At 33.9% G+C, this 19,517-nt stretch overlaps 4 protein-coding genes across 4 annotated transcripts; 2 read left to right on the top strand and 2 right to left on the bottom strand.

Moving 5' to 3' along the window:
• Positions 1-583: 583 nt before the first annotated feature.
• On the top strand, positions 584-3,789 carry TRIADDRAFT_23050 (uncharacterized protein; the record flags this gene model as incomplete). The annotated part of the gene is made up of 3 exons (XM_002111245.1): positions 584-757; positions 3,377-3,528; positions 3,639-3,789. 3 exons carry the CDS (start codon positions 584-586, stop codon positions 3,787-3,789), a joined length of 477 nt encoding a protein of 158 aa, XP_002111281.1.
• A 1,507-nt stretch (positions 3,790-5,296) lies between these two features.
• Positions 5,297-9,704, bottom strand: TRIADDRAFT_50116 (uncharacterized protein; the record flags this gene model as incomplete). Its single annotated transcript, XM_002110702.1, has 16 exons — positions 5,297-5,401; positions 5,514-5,537; positions 5,724-5,810; positions 5,924-5,974; positions 6,154-6,237; positions 6,587-6,649; positions 6,798-6,893; positions 7,006-7,038; positions 7,151-7,253; positions 7,521-7,567; positions 7,705-7,785; positions 7,924-7,973; positions 8,064-8,129; positions 8,725-8,782; positions 9,474-9,498; positions 9,640-9,704. 16 exons carry the CDS (start codon positions 9,702-9,704, stop codon positions 5,297-5,299), a joined length of 1,038 nt encoding a protein of 345 aa, XP_002110738.1.
• A 2,703-nt stretch (positions 9,705-12,407) lies between these two features.
• TRIADDRAFT_55079 (uncharacterized protein) lies at positions 12,408-14,500 on the bottom strand (the record flags this gene model as incomplete). Its single annotated transcript, XM_002110701.1, has 5 exons — positions 12,408-12,541; positions 12,638-12,715; positions 13,588-13,686; positions 13,913-14,194; positions 14,464-14,500. The coding sequence occupies 5 exons, from the start codon at positions 14,498-14,500 to the stop codon at positions 12,408-12,410; spliced, it is 630 nt and encodes a 209-aa protein (XP_002110737.1).
• Positions 14,501-14,997: 497 nt separating this feature from the next.
• On the top strand, positions 14,998-18,868 carry TRIADDRAFT_55078 (uncharacterized protein; the record flags this gene model as incomplete). The annotated part of the gene is made up of 6 exons (XM_002111244.1): positions 14,998-15,011; positions 15,363-15,405; positions 16,165-16,303; positions 16,856-16,997; positions 17,873-18,069; positions 18,807-18,868. The coding sequence occupies 6 exons, from the start codon at positions 14,998-15,000 to the stop codon at positions 18,866-18,868; spliced, it is 597 nt and encodes a 198-aa protein (XP_002111280.1).
• Between the last annotated feature and the right edge of the window lie 649 nt (positions 18,869-19,517).

Below are 19,517 nucleotides of genomic sequence, written 5' to 3'. Positions count from 1 at the left end.
TACAGTGTTAAGCTTCCAGGTTCTGCCCTACAGTGTACAGTGTACAGTCCAGTGCTACAGTGTACCGTATCTCCATGGTCACAGTGGAGATAAGAGAACGTACAGTACAGTACTGTACAGTACTGTACAGTGTTACGCTTCCAGGTTCTGCCCCTACAGTGTACACCTACACTGTACAGTGTACAGTGTACAGTCCAGTGCTACAGTGTACCGTATCTCCATGGTCACAGTGGAGATAAGAGAACGTACAGTACTGTACAGTACTGTACATACTGTACAGTACAGTGTTACGCTTCCAGGTTCTGCCCCTACAGTGTACTGTACAGTGTACAGTCCAGTGCTACAGTGTACCGTATCTCCATGGTCACAGTGGAGATAAGAGAACGTACAGTACTGTACAGTACAATACTGCAAAAGTGTGACGTGGACTGTGTGACGAAATCGGATCCCATGTACTGTACACTATACTGTACGTGCTACAGTGAGAGGACGTAGCCAATGCTGACTGAAGTGCTATTGTTGGTTAAAGCGGCTTGCTCCAGTTCTACTCCATTGACTTTGCAATCGACATCGATGAACCAATATGGAAGCCGCTCGAACACGATCAGCATCCAATCCAAACGTCGAATGGCTGAATAGTCGAGGCATTTGGATAACCTATGTTCTCTTTATATTATTGGAACATTTTTTCTTCCTAAGTATTCCTGTTTTAACGGTACCCCAAGCTTGGACATTGACGTTTACCTTTCACAATGTGGTAAGTGTTTTCATTTCCATCATCCGTCAATGATGCAACAACAGCCGAACTCGTCAATTCATCCTAGTCTAATCAAGTTGATCAAGTCCATGATGGATCACTTTTAGATCCATCATGGCCAGTGAGTCAATGTTGAATTTATCCTGTTGAAAACTTACTATGGGAAATAGTGTCCAAAATGGAGCTGAAAACAGTCTACGCCTAGGTTGATTTGCAATAAATTGCAGCTCGCCTGCTAGCGTACGGATGCAGCTGTAGCGTTATAAAGGGCCAAAAGAAATGATCAAATTATGTCTCTGATGAATTCATGATCACACTCATTATGAGTCGATTGTCCATTGACGGCCAGTTGGAGTTATTTTTTTCTCAACAAATGTACATAGTACTACTTAGTGATTGCTAAGGCCCCAAGATACCGCAGCAATCATCCAGCTTAGGCAACAAACTTTCAACCAACTAATTATTGAATAGATACAGCATACTGTACATCGATCGATATGTAATATAATAATAATGACTTTATTGATCATCAATTTGTATCTTGTACATGGCTCACTATCAGATGAAATGCAGTAAGATACAGATTGATTTATATAGTCTTTATCCAATTCCATGACGTATTGCATAGCCATTCCGACAACTTGCATGATATCATCATCATCTGGTTCTACTGTATTTGTTTTCATCTGTTGTGGACATATTAATCGTAGTAGTATTAAAAAAATACTTGCCGTCATTAAATAGAAATCGAATGCTATAAAATCGATCAATCTTATGTCCTATCGATGACAATACCTATCAAGCAAAGATAGATCGATCCAGGTCTATCACAAAGAGTTGGTATCCACATTGGACTTTTGCATTGCATCATCATCATTGTTTTGCTCAAACTCCAATAGTACAGTCATGTTTTTTTTTTTTGTTCCAAACTACTGCAACACTATACATAGAATAAGCTGTTTCAGTACTTGACCTATACCGATCCAGTGATCATTATAATTAATAATCCAATATCATTGCTATAAAAATGAAAATGCCGTGAGTAAAAGTGCATGCACATACAGTAATCATCATATTTAGCTATTCTACTGATAACGTAATTTCTCCATATTTTATACAAAGTATGTTACCTGCTACATAGTAATCAAAACAGCCGTCATTTGAAAAGATGATACAGTAACTTTGCTGACAACAAATAAAAAAAAATAATTATTCAAGTTGTTACTGGAACAATTAAAAGCCTAAATTTATAAAACAAAGAATGAATGTTAGTTGTGCTGATGAAATGACATTAAGCTAATATGGACATACAATATCGATGTGGAAAACTGAAGAAAAAGGAAGACGATTATGACTAATCGAATGTTCTATAGCGGCACTTTTTTCAACAACAGTAATCAAAATTTCCCTCCATGTTAATTTGTTTTTGTCACAAACTGTTTCATTTTGGGGGACTTCCCTTGATACTAAGCTAACGTACGTTGATTGTATTGACAGTGGGGACAAGTTCAGGCAATAACCGGTAGTTACAAAATAATAACATGCAATATTGACGGTAATGAATCAGCGGTCTAGTAAATAGATTCACCCAATAATTCATGTGGTTTTTAACCCTTAATAAGGGTCACTACTTGTTTTTTAATCGTTTAATAATTCAATCCTTGAATATCGAAAATTGACTGGACTGTCGATTAATTAATAAATTATATCTTATTCACGAGTTTTGAAATTACAAATTGACTGAATAAACTAGTCTTGATTACTGAGTAGATAGGTCATGATCGGAACCATCAGTAGCTAGTTTGAACGTACTTTTACTTTATGCGCTGTAGTAGTCGGTAGAACGTACTATATCCACGGTGTTGTTCTCCGTAAGAAGGAATAAACATCTGAGTCATTTTGATACTCTTGCTTTTGGTCATTGTAATACTCATACAGTACAATATTTCTCAAGTTGACTACAGCATTTTCCAACGTTATCATCTACTAATTTTATTATGACGTGTTATAAAAATTAATTATTATTAAAAAAGTTTGTTTTTGTTTACATACTGTTGGATTTACCTTAGGGGTTACCTTAACCTTGATAATTGATGAAGAGCGCAGTGTTTGCCACTATCCTGATTGCAGTATTATCGTACTAGATCGAATTAATCAATAAAATTGTACAGTACTGTACTTATTCAATTTCCATTTGTGGCAAAAATAAGTTCACCTCGCTCACTAGTGCATTTGGCTCTACTACTGCTTTTGATAAACTGGACTAATCTAGAATATACCTGAGGTATGAAAACAGACTAGGCTACTTTCATCCCGAGTATATTTTGACCAGGGTATGCTTTGGACTTCTATACCGGTACTGACTGTTAAAAGAATCGACACGCTACTACGATACATGTAGTAAAACCAATGAAATTTGGATGGATCAAGTTGTTTAAAGTGAACTTGATCCAATCTATCTATGCTTGTAATAATGAATACTCGTCTATTCATCGAAGTATTGCAATATACATTTCCTCGTACGGTAGTAACTTACTCCTATCACCTAGGAACTAATAAATTGCTTATATAATATTGCTATTGTATGTAAGAACTAACAATGAGCTTTTTTTATTTCAGTTTACCTTCTTCCTATTCCATGTCATGAAAGGTACACCCTTTGATACGTTTGATCAAGGTAAAAGCAGACAGTTAACACATTGGGAACAAATCGATTCTGGAGAACAATTTACTAGGACCCGAAAATTCTTAATTATGGTACCGATTGCAATGTAAGTTTATGAGGATAGATCAACAAGAAATAAAGAATTAAAATTGTACATACCAAAGGAAAGCGTTCATGATTGATAAAACGAAGTTTCTTTTGATGTATGATTGATAGGTTTATGCTGACTAGTTTCTACACCCGCTACGAAGTCCAGCATTTCTTATTTAATGCCACCACGTTATGCTCTGTGATCATACCCAAGCTACCGGCACTGCATACTGTACGCATTTTTGGCATCAACAAGTATAATAACTTAATGGATTAAAAGAGTCGACTTCTTGGCACCTTTGCTTACCTCGTTTGTATGCACGACAGACTAGATTGTGGCGATGAACCTGGCTGCAGACAACAACTGATCTGGTATCGTGTCTCATTGAGTCTGTCAACAACTTGACTGACATGAATGAACATTCTCTCTATTATTTAATTAAATCACGCTTATGGTTGATTTAATGTACATGACAAATTTACGGTTAGATTTTTTTTCGATATTTGCATGCTGTACTGTTGACTTCTACATTCAATACTGGAACCAATATTTTGGTATGCACTTGTATTCATAAATATGTTTAAAGTACGTGTATGCTGACTTGAAAGGATAAGAATTAATTATTAATTTGCTATATATTATCTCCTTTAATGATAAGTTCAAACCTTGTACGGATAATGCGAATGTATTAAGGACATGCATTTATTGGTCTCTCCTTTTGCATTAACTGATTTGTGCATCACCCACTTTAGATTTTGCATAGCTTACATAAATATTATGTAAGGTATTATTATTTATGGATGTCCTACGTATCACTGATTATGGATTTTTTGCAACTTTTCAGTTCAATCAGTAATTACGGTAATAGTAGCAAAGGATAGTAAGCAATCGCCAGATTGAAATAGGATAATATAAAAATTTAAAAGCGATTTGTATGCATTCAGCGTTATAAAATTAGATATAGCGTGGTTGATATACGTCCTTTGCTAACTATCTTAGTTTGTACATGGGAAATAGATATTTGCGTAAATTGTTATTACGTATTATTATCGATAACTCGTTATTATTAGATATTACCACCTCCGGACTTTATAATCGTCAATATTGAATCGAATTAAGACGTTAGCTGTAATATTTTATTGGATATAATTTTACAGCGTTGTCCTAATAAAGTCTACCAACTATATTAGTAGCGTGTATAATTCAGAAACTGTAGTCGATGAAGCCGTGATTAGTGCTTTTTCGTTATCGCCGTTTTCGACAATTCGTTTTATTTCTTTCAGTGCAATGCAATGTACAGTAGTACTCACGCTACGTTTAAAATTCTATATTTAGTAATAATGATCCTACTTAAATATTAATAATGTGCGCCAGATAGATGATCACTCACATATTGACTTGATGTCGTTGGTACTTTAACAGTAATGTGATTGCATTCCATACAGAAATAATACATAATAATTAATAATCAAGCCTTATAGGTTGCGCTAACGATACAACTTAATTACGAATGTAATTATGAAAAGTAATGAGTGTTATACTAGGAAGTGACTTACAATGAAGGATCAAATTAACGAGGAGAGAACATTTTAAAGTAACTAACTTAAATTTTACAAAAGAATTCAACATAAATCTTACAAGCATTTTTTTTTATACAGTGGTAATGTACTTTTATATACCAGTATTGATTTCTACTTGAGAGATTGATTATTCAGTTTATCAATTATCGAATTGTTACCAACTTTGTACTATCATTAGAGGGAAAATATTTCATCAAGTTCTCTTAATTGGGTACAACTTCCCAGAGAGAAGCCAGAGTATAGCCGTCCATTAATTTCTCAACAGCTAAACCAAGTTGTTCGTTGTAAACTGGCGGCCGATCACTTTGCTAATCATTGCAAATACCGTAATGATATTTTTAGCAACATATTCATTTCCTCACTAGCCTAGTCCTAATCGATATTGTAGCTAAAATAGTATGAAAAATTCTATCTACTGACCTTATTTCCATCGGCAAAATAAGCCTAGACAAAAAGGAATGAAAAATACGCAAACGTTTTAATGCTTGTATCGCATATACGATAAGTACTTAATATCCCCTTTTTAATGTATTCTATTGTGCTTAATGCTATCAAGTCAAGACAGATGCACCTACTACAGTAGTTTTTATCTATCTAAAAGCTAGTAATATTAAAGTTAACATGTCTTACAGCAAAAGCATCAGTTGCTTCTTCCTCATTAACGATTTCCACATCGTCTTGAACAACGTCTACCGTCAATTCGTCAAGTTGCTGAGGCTATAAGTGTTATCACAGATCAAATCAGTAAACAGCATTTATAATCGTTGCTCTGTTTAGATCACAGCTATTGAAAAGCGCTGAGAATCATCAATATTAAGATGCTAGTTAACCTTCTCTGCTAATTCATAATCTACACCAAATATTGGACTCGCGCTATAGACCTACGCAGCCGTAATAATGAAGAAATTAGCTTTCATTTTTAAAGCGATAAGAGTTATATTAATCAATCAAAGTATTAAGCTATGATAGTCCAAAATTTAATTATTAAAGGTATCTATATGGATAACGTTAGTCATTAAGCTACATTATTTGAAATACATTTATAAAAATATTGGCGTACCCGATGCAAACTTTGAATCTCTTTTAGTGCTTCGTAAAGTTTCTCGACAGGATCTATTCGGAATCCCAATACATAACCACCACTCTGGAATTGTGAATAATTCATATTATCGATAAGAATAAATCATTAATAGAGAAATAGCTCTATGCCCATTAATTGTGCTTTTATTTCGAATTTAATAAGGTATTCATAAAACTTGAAATAAATCAGATCGTTTCTCACTATATTACTACCACAATACTATTAACCAATTGTAGAACATTACATGTACAGATCTGATCACAGAAATTAAAGTTATAGAGATATCTTTCATTGCATAAGCAATTGCTCATTATCATATATACGTATATCCTATTTCTGAATTGGCATCATGATGAACTCATATTATGATAGCGGTGCATGAAGAATCGCGGGTATTTAAGGTAATCTTTACCTGTTGTGAGCTTTCTAATACTAAAGCTAACCCAAACTTGGAGTCGCGAATTCTGATAGATTTCTAAGTAGATTAAATTCATTTATGAAGAAAGAATCTTTATTAATCATTCATAGTAGTGTACCTCAAAAATGCATTGATTAACAACAATGTAACGTGAAGATGTTTCAATGATGGTATGCATTGCAGCACACTATAATAAGGAACTTACCATTTGCAAGTAAGGTATACTAACGTTGAAACTATCGTTCATATTAGCATGCCAAACCAAGCGAACATTAGTGATGAAAAACGTTCCTAAATTACCCTACACAAATTATTTAAGTTATATTTTCTTTTGAGCATTTTAATGTGCTACAGATATATACTACATTCTTGATAGATAGTTGATCATTGATAGCCTTTTATATCTATCTAACCTGATCACTCGATAAATTCCAGACACCGCTAATCTATTGCAAGAAAACAGGATAAACGAATTATGGTCGTTTCTAAGCAAAGTTTATTCCTTGGCTACAATAGAGAATAAGTTTTGTAACTGAGATATTAATCATATAAATATACCTTATCGTAAACTTGTTCTTGGGGCAATAATTTCAATTGTTTATTTTGAATTAGAGCTCCTCTCAATTTCAAATCACGATATAACTTTGAAGTTTCGTAAGCGCTAAGAAACGATCGATAAACAGATTTACATTAACAACCATGGTGAATCACTCCATAGCCGTCAAGCTGGGGGTGGAAATGAACGTACATAAAAATGTCTAATATAAAGTAATTCAATCGACTGCATCGACTCTTATTAATTTTGAAAAGTATATATTTCTCTATATTCGTACAAGCAGTTTATGTGTAGTTTAAAAATTAATTCATAATATCAACCCAAACTATTATCGAAAATTGAAATAATCAATGATTTTAGTAAGCAACCAACCGATAAACGGACATCACCGATGTAAACAGTCGAGGACTAGAGCTTACCTAAAATTAAATAAAATTATCCAAGCAGTAAAAGTGAGATAAATTTTATCTACTATAACATATCGATAAAAAAAAATAAGATCACTAGATTGGTAAAATGATTTAGTTACGATAAACACGAGTTAGATTGATCTTACCAAATTAGTGAAGATAAATTCAAAGCGAGTATTATTGCAACGCGTTAAGATATATAAGGCTTCTGTTTGTCCACGTAATTTCTAAAATTTTAGCCGAATCAATTTAACGATATAGTTATATGCTTACGTGTATTCTTGATTAACTACCCACTGAGACGATCAGTTAATCGTCTTGTAGGGATATATCAAACTTAAAATAACGTAATGTTTACAACTTACTGAATTGGCTACTCTTGTTGTAAGGCTAACGATACAGTTATATCCTACAGCTAGTAAAAACAGTGGTTGACTTAAGTTAGGATATAAATCTATAGATATAACTCAAACAATCAAGACATTTCATATATAGGTTTTCTTACATAAGTTGACTCGAGGCATTGCTTGTGAGTGCCAAAGTATTCTTAAATTTGTAATTAGTAAACGGCCTAGAAGATAATACAAGCGAGAATAGAGTTTATATTCCAATACTTAGTACTAGTCTGTACACGCTTTTATATCAGGAATTAGACCGATACTACTCATTTTTTATAAAGCTTTATTCTTGGAGAATTGTCAAGAGCTTTAAGTATGCTTTATTTTATATATATATGATTAGGTTCTTCTTTAGATTCATTACTGATGTACTTTCTATTTTAGCAGATGACAATGACATTCGCGATAAAATCCATATTTATAGAATAGAGTACATTTATCGAAATTCTTAGGATAAAGGACTTTAGACCTCACTCGTTATTATCATGAAATCTGCTAGTGGTGTTTAGTTAAACTTCAAATTTTACAAATAGATTCTCTATGTTATGTCATTGAAAATTATATCTTAGAATTATTGTTTAAATAAGAATTATATTCGAGAACAGCTATTACAATCCGTTTCAATAATACATACGTAACGCCAAAAATATTAGTCTAGCTAGATGACATTATCCACTCGGTGACTGCTGCCACACTTGATATTGTAATATTATCTCATTATATCACAACAATGTATACTTATTACTTATACTATAGTATTTGCAGTACCTCTTTCACCGTTATTTCCTTTGGTGTCTTCTATCGAATCTAATCGATCTATCAGCATCTATATCATTGTTAAATTAATAGAGAGTAAATCGATTTAATATCGATTGTTGATATCAAAGACAAATGTAAAACGCTTGACTCGTCTGGTAGTTATTTTCTATCTGTCTATTTATCTATCTAGAGAACATTATTAGGGTCAGTTTGATATCTAAGATAGTATTTCTCTGTTAGAGTTCACGTAGAATCGTGCGTTCTTAATATCTATCTGTGAAATATAACTAGGATATCTATTTGATTCTAATATAGGAAAATTATTACATTTTTTAAGTATTTCTCCTGACTTAGCGTGGTCTGCTTGCCTATCTGTCTATCAGATATGACTGGTATATCTACTCGATGTTTAATCTAATTATAGTATTCTCGTTCGCCACCTTACTATTCGATTTTATCGTCGTTACTGAAATACAGATTATCTCATATTGAAGATTGATTGCTATCATTTTTCACTAATCTTATATTATACATTATTGGAAGAAATACTTTACTACGTTTCCATGGCATAGTTATTATTGAAAAAATTAGAGTTTTTTGGACATTTTACGGGCCCATGTTGTTATCTCTTCTTTTAATATAACGGTATAATTTATCCGATACGGTCAACTTTGATCATTTAAAAGTTATATTCGCGTGTTAGCAATCTGCTAGATTGCTACTTTTTTACACTATAATGGAAGTTTAATATTGCTTACCTCGCCCGGTCTCATTCTCATTTGGCTATAAATCAATACATTGAACAGGTAATATAAAATGGAAAATCAAGTTATATATATACAAGTATAACAAATTGTTCAAGTTTACAACCGATGACCACTATCTACCATTATAATATACAATCGTTTTGTTCTAATAACTTACGCTAGGCTAATATCGAAGCGAATATCGCGATCTTCCCACAGATTTAAAACAGTTACTTCCGACATTTTTACTTCTCTAGATCGTTTGCTTTTAAATATTAGAAATGGAGGATGATGATTAACTCGTAGTACTGCGCATGCTAACGTAACCATGACTACTATTAGCCTACTCTAGCCATTACTCTGAGCTTGCTTCTACTACCACTATTGCTTACTGCAATGTATGATACATGACGTAAACTATATTACTGTTGTATTATTTTGCATAATTTGCATTATACCTATATAGTATACAGTATAGCAATAGATAAATTAATTATAATTTTTGCAAATATTATCATATTGACGTACTTTAATTTATTTGCCGGGGATTTGAAAGATCAGTGGCAGTCGATTTAGTATGTTGCGTGTACTTGCACTCGTACGATCTGGTAGATTAATTCATTACCGAAAACTACATTGTGCTACTATACTTTATCTATCCTATATATCTGGAGGCTACAGTACAATGGTCGATTATTACTATTTATTTTTTATGAATTTAGAGTACACCTTCAGTTAGAAAAAGCGAATAGAAATCGCACACATATACTTGATTATGGTAAATCATGAAGGGCAGATCAATCATTTCTTCGTTTAGGAAGCATATATAGTATGATAATCTAGCTATGGATTTTCATTTAATGTGTTGCTTCGTGTAGAATAAATTCCCATTCATTCGAACGGGAAATTCACTAGTACGTATTAAAGTGTCTAATTTGCTGGTTTAATTGATCTGCAACATAGGATATATTTATGGATTATATTTGCATGATGATTGGCTTTTTTGCAGGTTACGGTAGCTTAGGTAAATGGTTAAGCGTAATCAATTTCATTATTTGGCAGCGCTACATATTAAAAAAGTCTAGTCTAGCCAATTATTATAGTTTATCTGCTATCGAATCTATTTCTATGCGTTATATTTGCATGATTATTGGTTTTGTACATGATGACAGTTAATCCTGGTGGAAGATTTAGGATAAAAATTTTTTTTTTTTTATAGTCTGTCTTATGGTATAGTTTATTAGTATCGTAGAATACTCGCATATTCGCGGATTTTACAGATAATAATTAGTTTTAGTAATTGATTAGGGTAATGGTTTCTTTATTTAGCCATATTGTATCACCATGTCTACATGATTAAACATCTCAAAATAGTCTTATAGAAATTGATTTCTTTTGTGGATTTTACGTTATTATATTGCAATTTGAATCTTTCCATTTATATTTCCATTGGGTAATAAAAAGACAATATGTACCTTTATCTTCTCTTACAGGTATCCTGATATTGCTCTAGTAGAGTATGATCAATTGCATAAGTGTAATCGATGTGGTTACAGCTAGGAAATACTGAATAGGTAGTCAAAGGAAATTTAGAAAATTAAATAATGCCATCATTTTTATTCTATTTAGGAAGATATATTAATGTATACAGTTGGATACGCTACATACAAATATTTCACATCCATTAAATGCGTCTCATAATAAAAAACTCATAAGATACAGCCAGTAACGTATCTGCGTATGTATAAATATAAAACTTAATTAATAAATCTGATTTGTCTAAGTATAATAACGTAAGGATACATCATATAGTAGTTAATTCATTGCAAAAAATTGAAAAAATAATTATAAAGTATATCGTGACCTTTAATTTGCTATCACACCATTGAAAAATGATTCTTGTTCTATACTGATATCCATTGAGTAGAGTGTAAAAAAACTACAATAGATCCAGTTATAGGAGAATATTACAATATCAACCGTTGCGCTTTCATTAAGCCTGTTATAGAATTACCACTAGTAAAAACTTCTGCTTGAACAGCTTTGATGATTATTCATTGAGAAAGACTTTATCTCGGTAATGACTCAGATCCAGTCTGCAGAAAATAGATATGTAGCTTAATCAAAGATTAAATTTACGAATCTTGAAAGCAAACTTAATTTCAATTTGATTACTATTTCCAACCCTTGCAAACAGTGTTGTAATTGTATCATTAATAATTTATCTTTGACTAGAACAATCTGCAGTGCAGATGTAAAAGCAGAATTACCTGAATGTCGAGATACTGATAATACCTTAGTATGACATCTAAGGTTTTCTTTTGCACCATTAGCGATCGTCCAAACTCAGCCTGGTCTGGAACTTGCATTAACGTAGGGCCCCATATGATACTCAAATTACTAACTGTCATTTTATTCTTCGCACTTTGCTCAACTACCCTACAAAAAATTAAAATAACAGCGATGGGTTATACGGAGAAAAACAAATAATAGTGCCCGCTGAATGTAATCCTATGACATCACTTTCGGAATATATCATTTCATAACTATATTCTTACAAACTACCAATAGGAGGTTTTGTATTGTAAAACAAGTACTGTAAATGACTGATTTTAACGTACCATAATTTTGAACCGCAATCGCAAGGAGCGGTAAACATGTTAAGAATAATATATTACTTTTAGATGTAAAATTATCACAAATATTTACTTTTGCAGATGTTGAAGTATCAGATCCAATGTGACTCTATTACATCTAGGAAGTTGATTGATACTGTCAATTAAATTTGTTATCAGGATACCAAGATCTTCCTCGCCTATATAGTAGTAGTTAGAAGCAGTTTCAACCATTGCTGCTAAGTAGTGATGTAAAAGGACTAACGTCTATGGCATCGAAAATTTTAAACGAACCATAGTGATAGCGTTAATATATTATCATAAATCTTAACTAGCCTATGTAGGCAGTAACTTGCTTATAGAATCTATCTGTTAAGAGCGACGTTGGCAGTTCTCTGAAATAAAGTTTTAAAGCCGATGTAACTACGGTAATATCATGCCACAAATCTGGGTCCACCTGAGCATCTATAATCAAGTAAGAAATAGATTACGGTATACAATTCATATTTAGTAACGTCCCAAAGGTAAGTACTATTACATCTACAGTGAGTTATTACTAACTATGATCAACTTGATATTTGAGCTTATTTACAGATGCCATATTTCCGCTAGTTCGATAAACTCCTTGACATTCCAAACCTAGTTGTAGACAGACACAAAGTTATTTATAAATATATAAGATAATAGCTGTTCGTTGTGTAACTAATTAGAAATTTGTCTTCGCTAGAATAACCCATTTCGAAGAAGATGTAATTGCCTGATCGTCTAAACAATTATAATTCATAGAAAATCTTTTTCATTTTTTGTAGATGCTGCTATTCAGGCCAAGTATTGAGCTATACAGCAACAGTTATTAATGCATTACACCGTATTTGATAAGTAGCTTCGTGATAATTGGTATGGGACATATAGATATATTTTATGAAAATAACTCTATGTAAGCATACAAATACAGTAAATTACATGGAAAATGAGTGCAGAAAACATTTTCCATCTTTGATATCATTTCTGTGTGTAGTGGCGACTGTAGCCTGTATAATTGTTGATGATTCATTTAATTTATCATCATCGGTCGCAAGTTGGAGAAATGCCTCATTATGATGCTAACGTTATTCTGTTTTGAGATATACACTAATCACTTTAAACTTTACAGGAGAAGAGGCAGTTTAGGGTGTCAGAAAAAGAGGATTCAATTAATATATCTATTCGCATAACAAATTTTCGACAATTGAGATTTGATTTAAAGAACTTTCTTGACTAATCCTTTACATCATTTCAACAGTAGTGAAGTACATTATAAATAAGATGATAACAGATCGAATAGCTTTCCAATCTTGAGTTTTATAATGGTGTTCATATTGAAACATAGTTGGGATAGGGTAAGTTATTTGAGAAATATTGCAATCCTGTTTTAAAGACATTATTCCTATCAAGTTATGCTGTATTATTCTTGAGGTGGAATTTTTTACGATTGTACGGTATATGTATCTACGCCCTTTTCCAATGCTTACCGCAACTTTCAATGTGGTTTATACATTGTTGCACAAATTTGGGAACAAGTTGGCATTCTCTCTTGCAAACTACTTCTAAAGGAGCACCAAATGTTAGATCTAAAGGGTGGATAGAAGAAATCCTGATGAAGTTTAGATAAAATTTGCAAGAAGTGATTATCATACTGTATCTAGCAACAATAAGCGTGATGATTGTGATAGAAGGAAAGCGATTTGAATTTCTTTTGGAAGCGAAAGCGGCTGCGTTATAGCGTCCGTATGTAATATAATGAATTGATCAAATGGAAATTCAATCGATGAGTAGAATACGATTTATTTAAGCTACCTTGATAGATTCCTTTCTCTCGTAATGTCTCAATCGGTGGTCTATTGGAAAGGAGTCTTCTTAGAACAGATCGTATATCTGAGCCGCCACCGATGGCGTTAGCTAACTGTTTTCTTGAAGGTGGTTGAGAATCTTCTTCCTGGCTTTCTTTACTTTTATATCCTTTTCGAGCTTTGTTGGCTGTCTTAGCATCAGCAGAAGTGGAAGCAGCGGAAATTTTTCTTGGTTCTCGTGTTAGTGAATCGTCATTTACTTCCCTGGATCTTCGATATTTTCGAGAACCTATAGATCATTTACAGGGGAGAGAAAATGTTAGCTACTTTCTACCTTGGCCCCTATTGAACGGTCAATATTTCCAGTAAAAAGTCTTTTACTTCTTCTTCAAATAGACAACATTGTCGATATGGCGTAAAATGATTGATAATTCTATCTTGGGTCTATCATAACAAGATCGAATACGCTTTGTGACCCATACCGTTGAACTTACTGTTAATCGATTATTTCTACGTATTTAGGACTGTGTTGCAAGTGATTTTTTTTACTTGCTCTACCTTTTCGTTTCAGTGAGTTGAAAAGTGAGCTCGCCATTTGTAGATTTTTGCTTTTTCTAGGGTTCTTGGATGATTTTGCGTTCACTTATTCCTACACTGCCAGCTATCAAGGCTTAATTTAAAGAATTTTCGCTATGATAGACTGGTGATCAATGGATTCGGAATGTTGTAGACGAATGGAATGGTATAATAAAGTGAAAATTGGACGATATTTATCCTTGTAATTTTAAAAAATCCTGTTGACGAAGATTTTCCTTGCGCCCTACGACCTTGGCTTATACAGCATTGCTAGTTAGCGAATACTGTATGGGATAGTAAGTAGTCATGGGTCAAAATGATCGCGCCATGGCTATGCTTACTCAATAAGGCATACCAGCGCTCATGGTTTTATTATAGGGCACGAGGTCGTCTTTTGACTGTTCTACAGCATAAAAGGCTCCCCATCAACATGGCAAGCATTAAATGGACATTCTCATCAATTTTATTTTCTTTTTAGCCTTTTTAACTGTGCTCTATTTGGACTTTGAGTTGGCCATGTCAAGAAAGAGGTATTGTATGAGTTTACCCCACCGTGTGCTTGATGATGGAAAGGAGTAAAATGGCGAAAGAGCAAGTGATTGACATACAGTAGATGGCCTACATGACGATTTGGTTGGTGGCACCCTAGCAAGATGGCCGCTATGGCATAGAAAAGACAACGCGTTATAGTTGTTCTATCGATCTAAATTAAGAAATAAGCAAGTCTTTGCTCAGCTATAGCCATTCCGTATAGGGTGTATATAAAAGATATAGAATGCAGTAGATAGTAGTAGTTGGATTGCTAGCTCGATGTCATGGCAACTTGGCGCTTGGTTTATTTTAATTGAAGTTATTGCATGACTATTTATTTATTTAAATAGAATAACAACTGGTCATCAATTTTCTATTCTTCATCAACAACTGGTATGTATTTTGCCAGGAAAATGACTGAAATAAATTGGATAGAAATGCTAGTTTTAATAAAAAGCGCTTAGTTGTTGTGTCGAATGTTAAAGTTGAAGATGGTGCAAAGACCTGCAATGGCGATTGCGTTACGACGATGACGGAATGGCGCTAGACTACTTGTAAAAAATACCTGCAATCTACAGCAAGAAATTTCTCTTACAAGCAAGTCCCTCTCTGCAAGCATCTCCTTGACAGGATCGTATAGCTCAATCAGTGCGTTGCTAAAATCACCGTAGTGCTACACTGCAACGACTACTGTCAAGAATTCGCTTTCTAATTGACCTGGGGGAAAAAATGTCGATTGGATTCGATCACTGCACTGTAAATAGTAGTAAGAGAGAAGAGTCAGGAATGGTTTCCATTCAACGACTGCATTGAAAAGATGGCGGTGCGTATTAGGAAAGAAGTGTAAGATCTCTAGGAACGATTTTAATGGAAGGACTCTACGGTGAGAAGAAGGCTAAAATCCCTAGGAACAGTTTTGATTTAATAACACCGCATTGAAAAGATGGCTGCGCCGATGAGGAAAGCACTGCGAAATCCCTAGGAATCATTTTGATTCAATGGCTGCGTCTACAGTAGGGAAGAACTGTAAAATCGACGGGAACCGTGGCAACTCCATAACAACATTGAAAAATGGCTGTATCTAACGCAGGCAAGAACTGCAAAACTTTCAAGCTTACGAACTTTTTTGATTTGATTACATGACTATTCTAGGAGAGAAATGACAAATTTTCATGGGAACCGTTTGCAGTCGAAGACTTTATTGTAAGAAGGCTGTTCCCATTGCGAAAGAACTGCCATTCTTGGCCGGAACCATTTTGCTACGTTCTATTCAGGCAAGTTGAATCATCAGGTAAAAAATTGTCTTAGCAATTGGGAGTTGTTGACTGACTTTAGTATTTCTTGGCCGCTTACCACTGAAGCAAAGAACGACAAAAAAAAATCGATACAATACTTGAGCCAGTTTATAAGTTTATAACTGTAGTGAAAAACTGGAAAAAAATCCCACACTGCTCAAGAAAGTTGATTGCCGCGGTGAAAAAATGGTCTTGGAGTGATTGACTAACTCGAATACCTGAGCCTAGCAATGGAATTAAAAGTTCACCAAGCTTGAGAAAGCTCATTTCTGTACTACTTATAGTATAGAAATAAGCAAAACACACACTACAGAAGTGAAAAAAAATGACCTTGTCAACTAATTTTAACATCTCAGTGGTTAAGAAAGTTTATGACCGTAATAGTAGAAAATATCTTCGATTTACAGTATTGACTAACTAACTTTAATACCTGTTGGATGCCAACCAATGGAGCCAAGGATTGGTAAAAATCCACCAAGCTTGACAATATTCATTGCTAGCTTACCGTAATGAAAAAATGATCTTGCTGACTAATTTTAATACCTCAGGGGTTGAAAGAAAGTTTATGACTGTAATAAAAAAATGTCTTCTGAGTGATAGAACGACTTTAATACCTGTTGCCTGTTCGGCACCTACCATTGGAGCTAAGAATGACCTAAAATTCAACAAGCTTGAGAAAGTTCACTACTGGTAGTGTGTAGTAAAAAAATTGCCATAAAATTGTTGACTAATTCTAATTCTAGGGGTTAGGAAAGAATTGGAAAAGATGCACAGTGCTTAAGAAAGTCCACTACTGGTAGTGTGTAGTGAAAAAATTGCCATAAAATTGTTGACTAATTCCAATTCTAGGGGTTAGGAAAGAATTGGAAAAGATGCACAGTGCTTGAGAAAGTCCACTACTGGTAGTGTGTAGTGAAAAAATTGCCATAAAATTGTTGACTAATTCCAATTCTAGGGGTTAGGAAAGAATTGGAAAAGATGCACAGTGCTTGAGAAAGTCCACCACTGGTAGTGTGTAGTGAAAAATTGCCATGAAATTGTTGACTAATTCCAATTCTAAGGGTTAGGAAAGAATTGGAAAAGATGCACAGTGCTTGAGAAAGTCCACCACTGGTAGTGTGTAGTGAAAAATTGCCATGAAATTGTTGACTAATTCTAATTCTAGGGGTTAGGAAAGAATTGGAAAAGATGCACAGTGCTTGAGAAAGTCCACTACCGTAGTGCAAAAATTATCTTCAATTGTTGACTCACTTTAGGCGCTTGTTATTGGAAGCAAAGAATGATAGAAAATCCATAACGCTTGAGAAAGTTCATTACACTTAGCGGAAAAATTGATTATTTTGTCACTAGTTGTTGACGAAGCTGAGTGCTACATCAGTTGATTAGTTAATTATTGCTATCGTGAAAATAAAATATATAGTGTCTAACGTTAATGCAGAATAAATACTCTTGCTTGAGAAGTCTACCGTTGTAGTGTGAAAAATTGCCATTATAGCACAAGAGGTGCAAAATCAACGAGTCGTATACAAGCTTTATTTTTAAAGACTTCAACGCTTTGCTCAAAGGCCTGGTTCTGAAAAGGCAAAACGAACTAGCAAAGAACTGTTATCCAAAATGACGGGCCATGGAGTTACTTTACCATCTTCACTGAGCTTATTCTCGATTAAAAATGAGTCTTCTTTCATGTCTAGAAATGTAGTACTGGATGAATTAATTTATTTAAAACACTGTTGTGACAGTCAGGCAAAGAATAGCAGTAAAAGTAAGTGGCCATTTCTTTCTGAAGAGACCATGAAGTCATTGAGATGATCAACAATGTCTTTTACCACAACTATGAGTAAAAAATACTGAAGAGTTATTTCAAAACTTTGCTCTCTATTCAGAATGTACGTAGGTCGTGTTTTGAAAGAGACTATGAAGAATATCTTTGTCGTTACCATGAGCAAAGAGTTAAAAAACGAAAGGCTATTTCTTCAGTTGCTCTCTACTCTAGACATGAGTTTTGCAAAGAGGCTATGAAGGAAGGGAATGCAAAAATGAAAGGCTATTTCTTCATTTTGTTCTCTACTCTGGACAAGAGTTTTATAAAGAGACTATGAAGAATGCCTATCGCTATCACAAGCAAAAAATGAAAGGCTATTTCTTCATTTACTCTCTACTCTGGACAGGAGTTTTTGCAAAGAGACTTTGAAGAATAGTAAGGCAAAAATTGATAAAAATGAAAGGCTATTTCTTCACTTTACTCTCTACTCTGGACAAGAGTTTTACAATGAGACAATGAAGAAAGGCTATTTCTTCATTTTACTCTCTACTCTGGACAGGAGTTGTTGCAAAGAGACTTTGAAGGAAGGCAAGGCAAAAATTGATAAAAATGAAAGACTAGTTCTTCCGTTTGCTCTCTACTCTGGACAAGAGTTTCACAAAGAGACTATGAAGTAAGGCAAAAAATTGATTAAAATGAAAGCCTATTTCTTCATTTTGCTCTTTACTCTGGACAAGAGTTTTGTGAAGAGACTGTGAAGGATATCGTTGTCGCTGTCATGAGCAAAGTTAATGGATAAAAATGGAAGGCCATTTCTTCAGTTTGCTCTCTACTCTAGACAGGAGTTTTGCAAAGAGACTATGAAGTAAGGCAAAAAATTGATTAAAATGAAAGCCTATTTCTTCATTTTGCTCTTTACTCTGGACAAGAGTTTTGTGAAGAGTCTGTGAAGGATGTCTTTGTCGCTATCATGAGCAAAGTTAATGGATAAAAATGGCAGGCTATTTGTTCATTTCGCTCTCTACTCTGACAAGAGTTTTGCGAAGAGACTATGAAGGATGTCTGTCGCTACCATGAACATAGAATGGATTAAAATCAAGAGCCATTTTTCACTTTGCTATCTACTTAGAGTAGGTTGTGCTTTGAAAGAGACTATGAAGAATGTCTTTGTCGCTATCATGAGCAAAGTTAATGGGTAAAAATGAAAGGCTATTTGTTCATTTTGCTCTCTACTCTGGCAAGAGTTTTGCGAAGAGACTATGAAGGATGTCTGTCGCTACCTTGAGCATAGAATGGATTAAAATTAAGAGCCATTTTTCACTTTGCTATCTACTTGAGTAGATTGTGCTTTGAAAGAGACTATGAAGAATGTCTTTGTCGCTATCATGAGCAAAGTTAATGGGTAAAAATGAAAGGCTATTTGTTCATTTTGCTCTCTACTCTGGCAA

This window comes from Trichoplax adhaerens, genomic scaffold (genome assembly GCF_000150275.1).
Source record: "Trichoplax adhaerens TRIADscaffold_3 genomic scaffold, whole genome shotgun sequence".
Taxonomy (NCBI): Eukaryota; Metazoa; Placozoa; class Uniplacotomia; order Trichoplacea; family Trichoplacidae; genus Trichoplax; species Trichoplax adhaerens.
The sequence above is the reverse complement of the archived record's forward strand: the minus strand, read 5'-3'. Positions and strand labels throughout refer to the sequence as shown.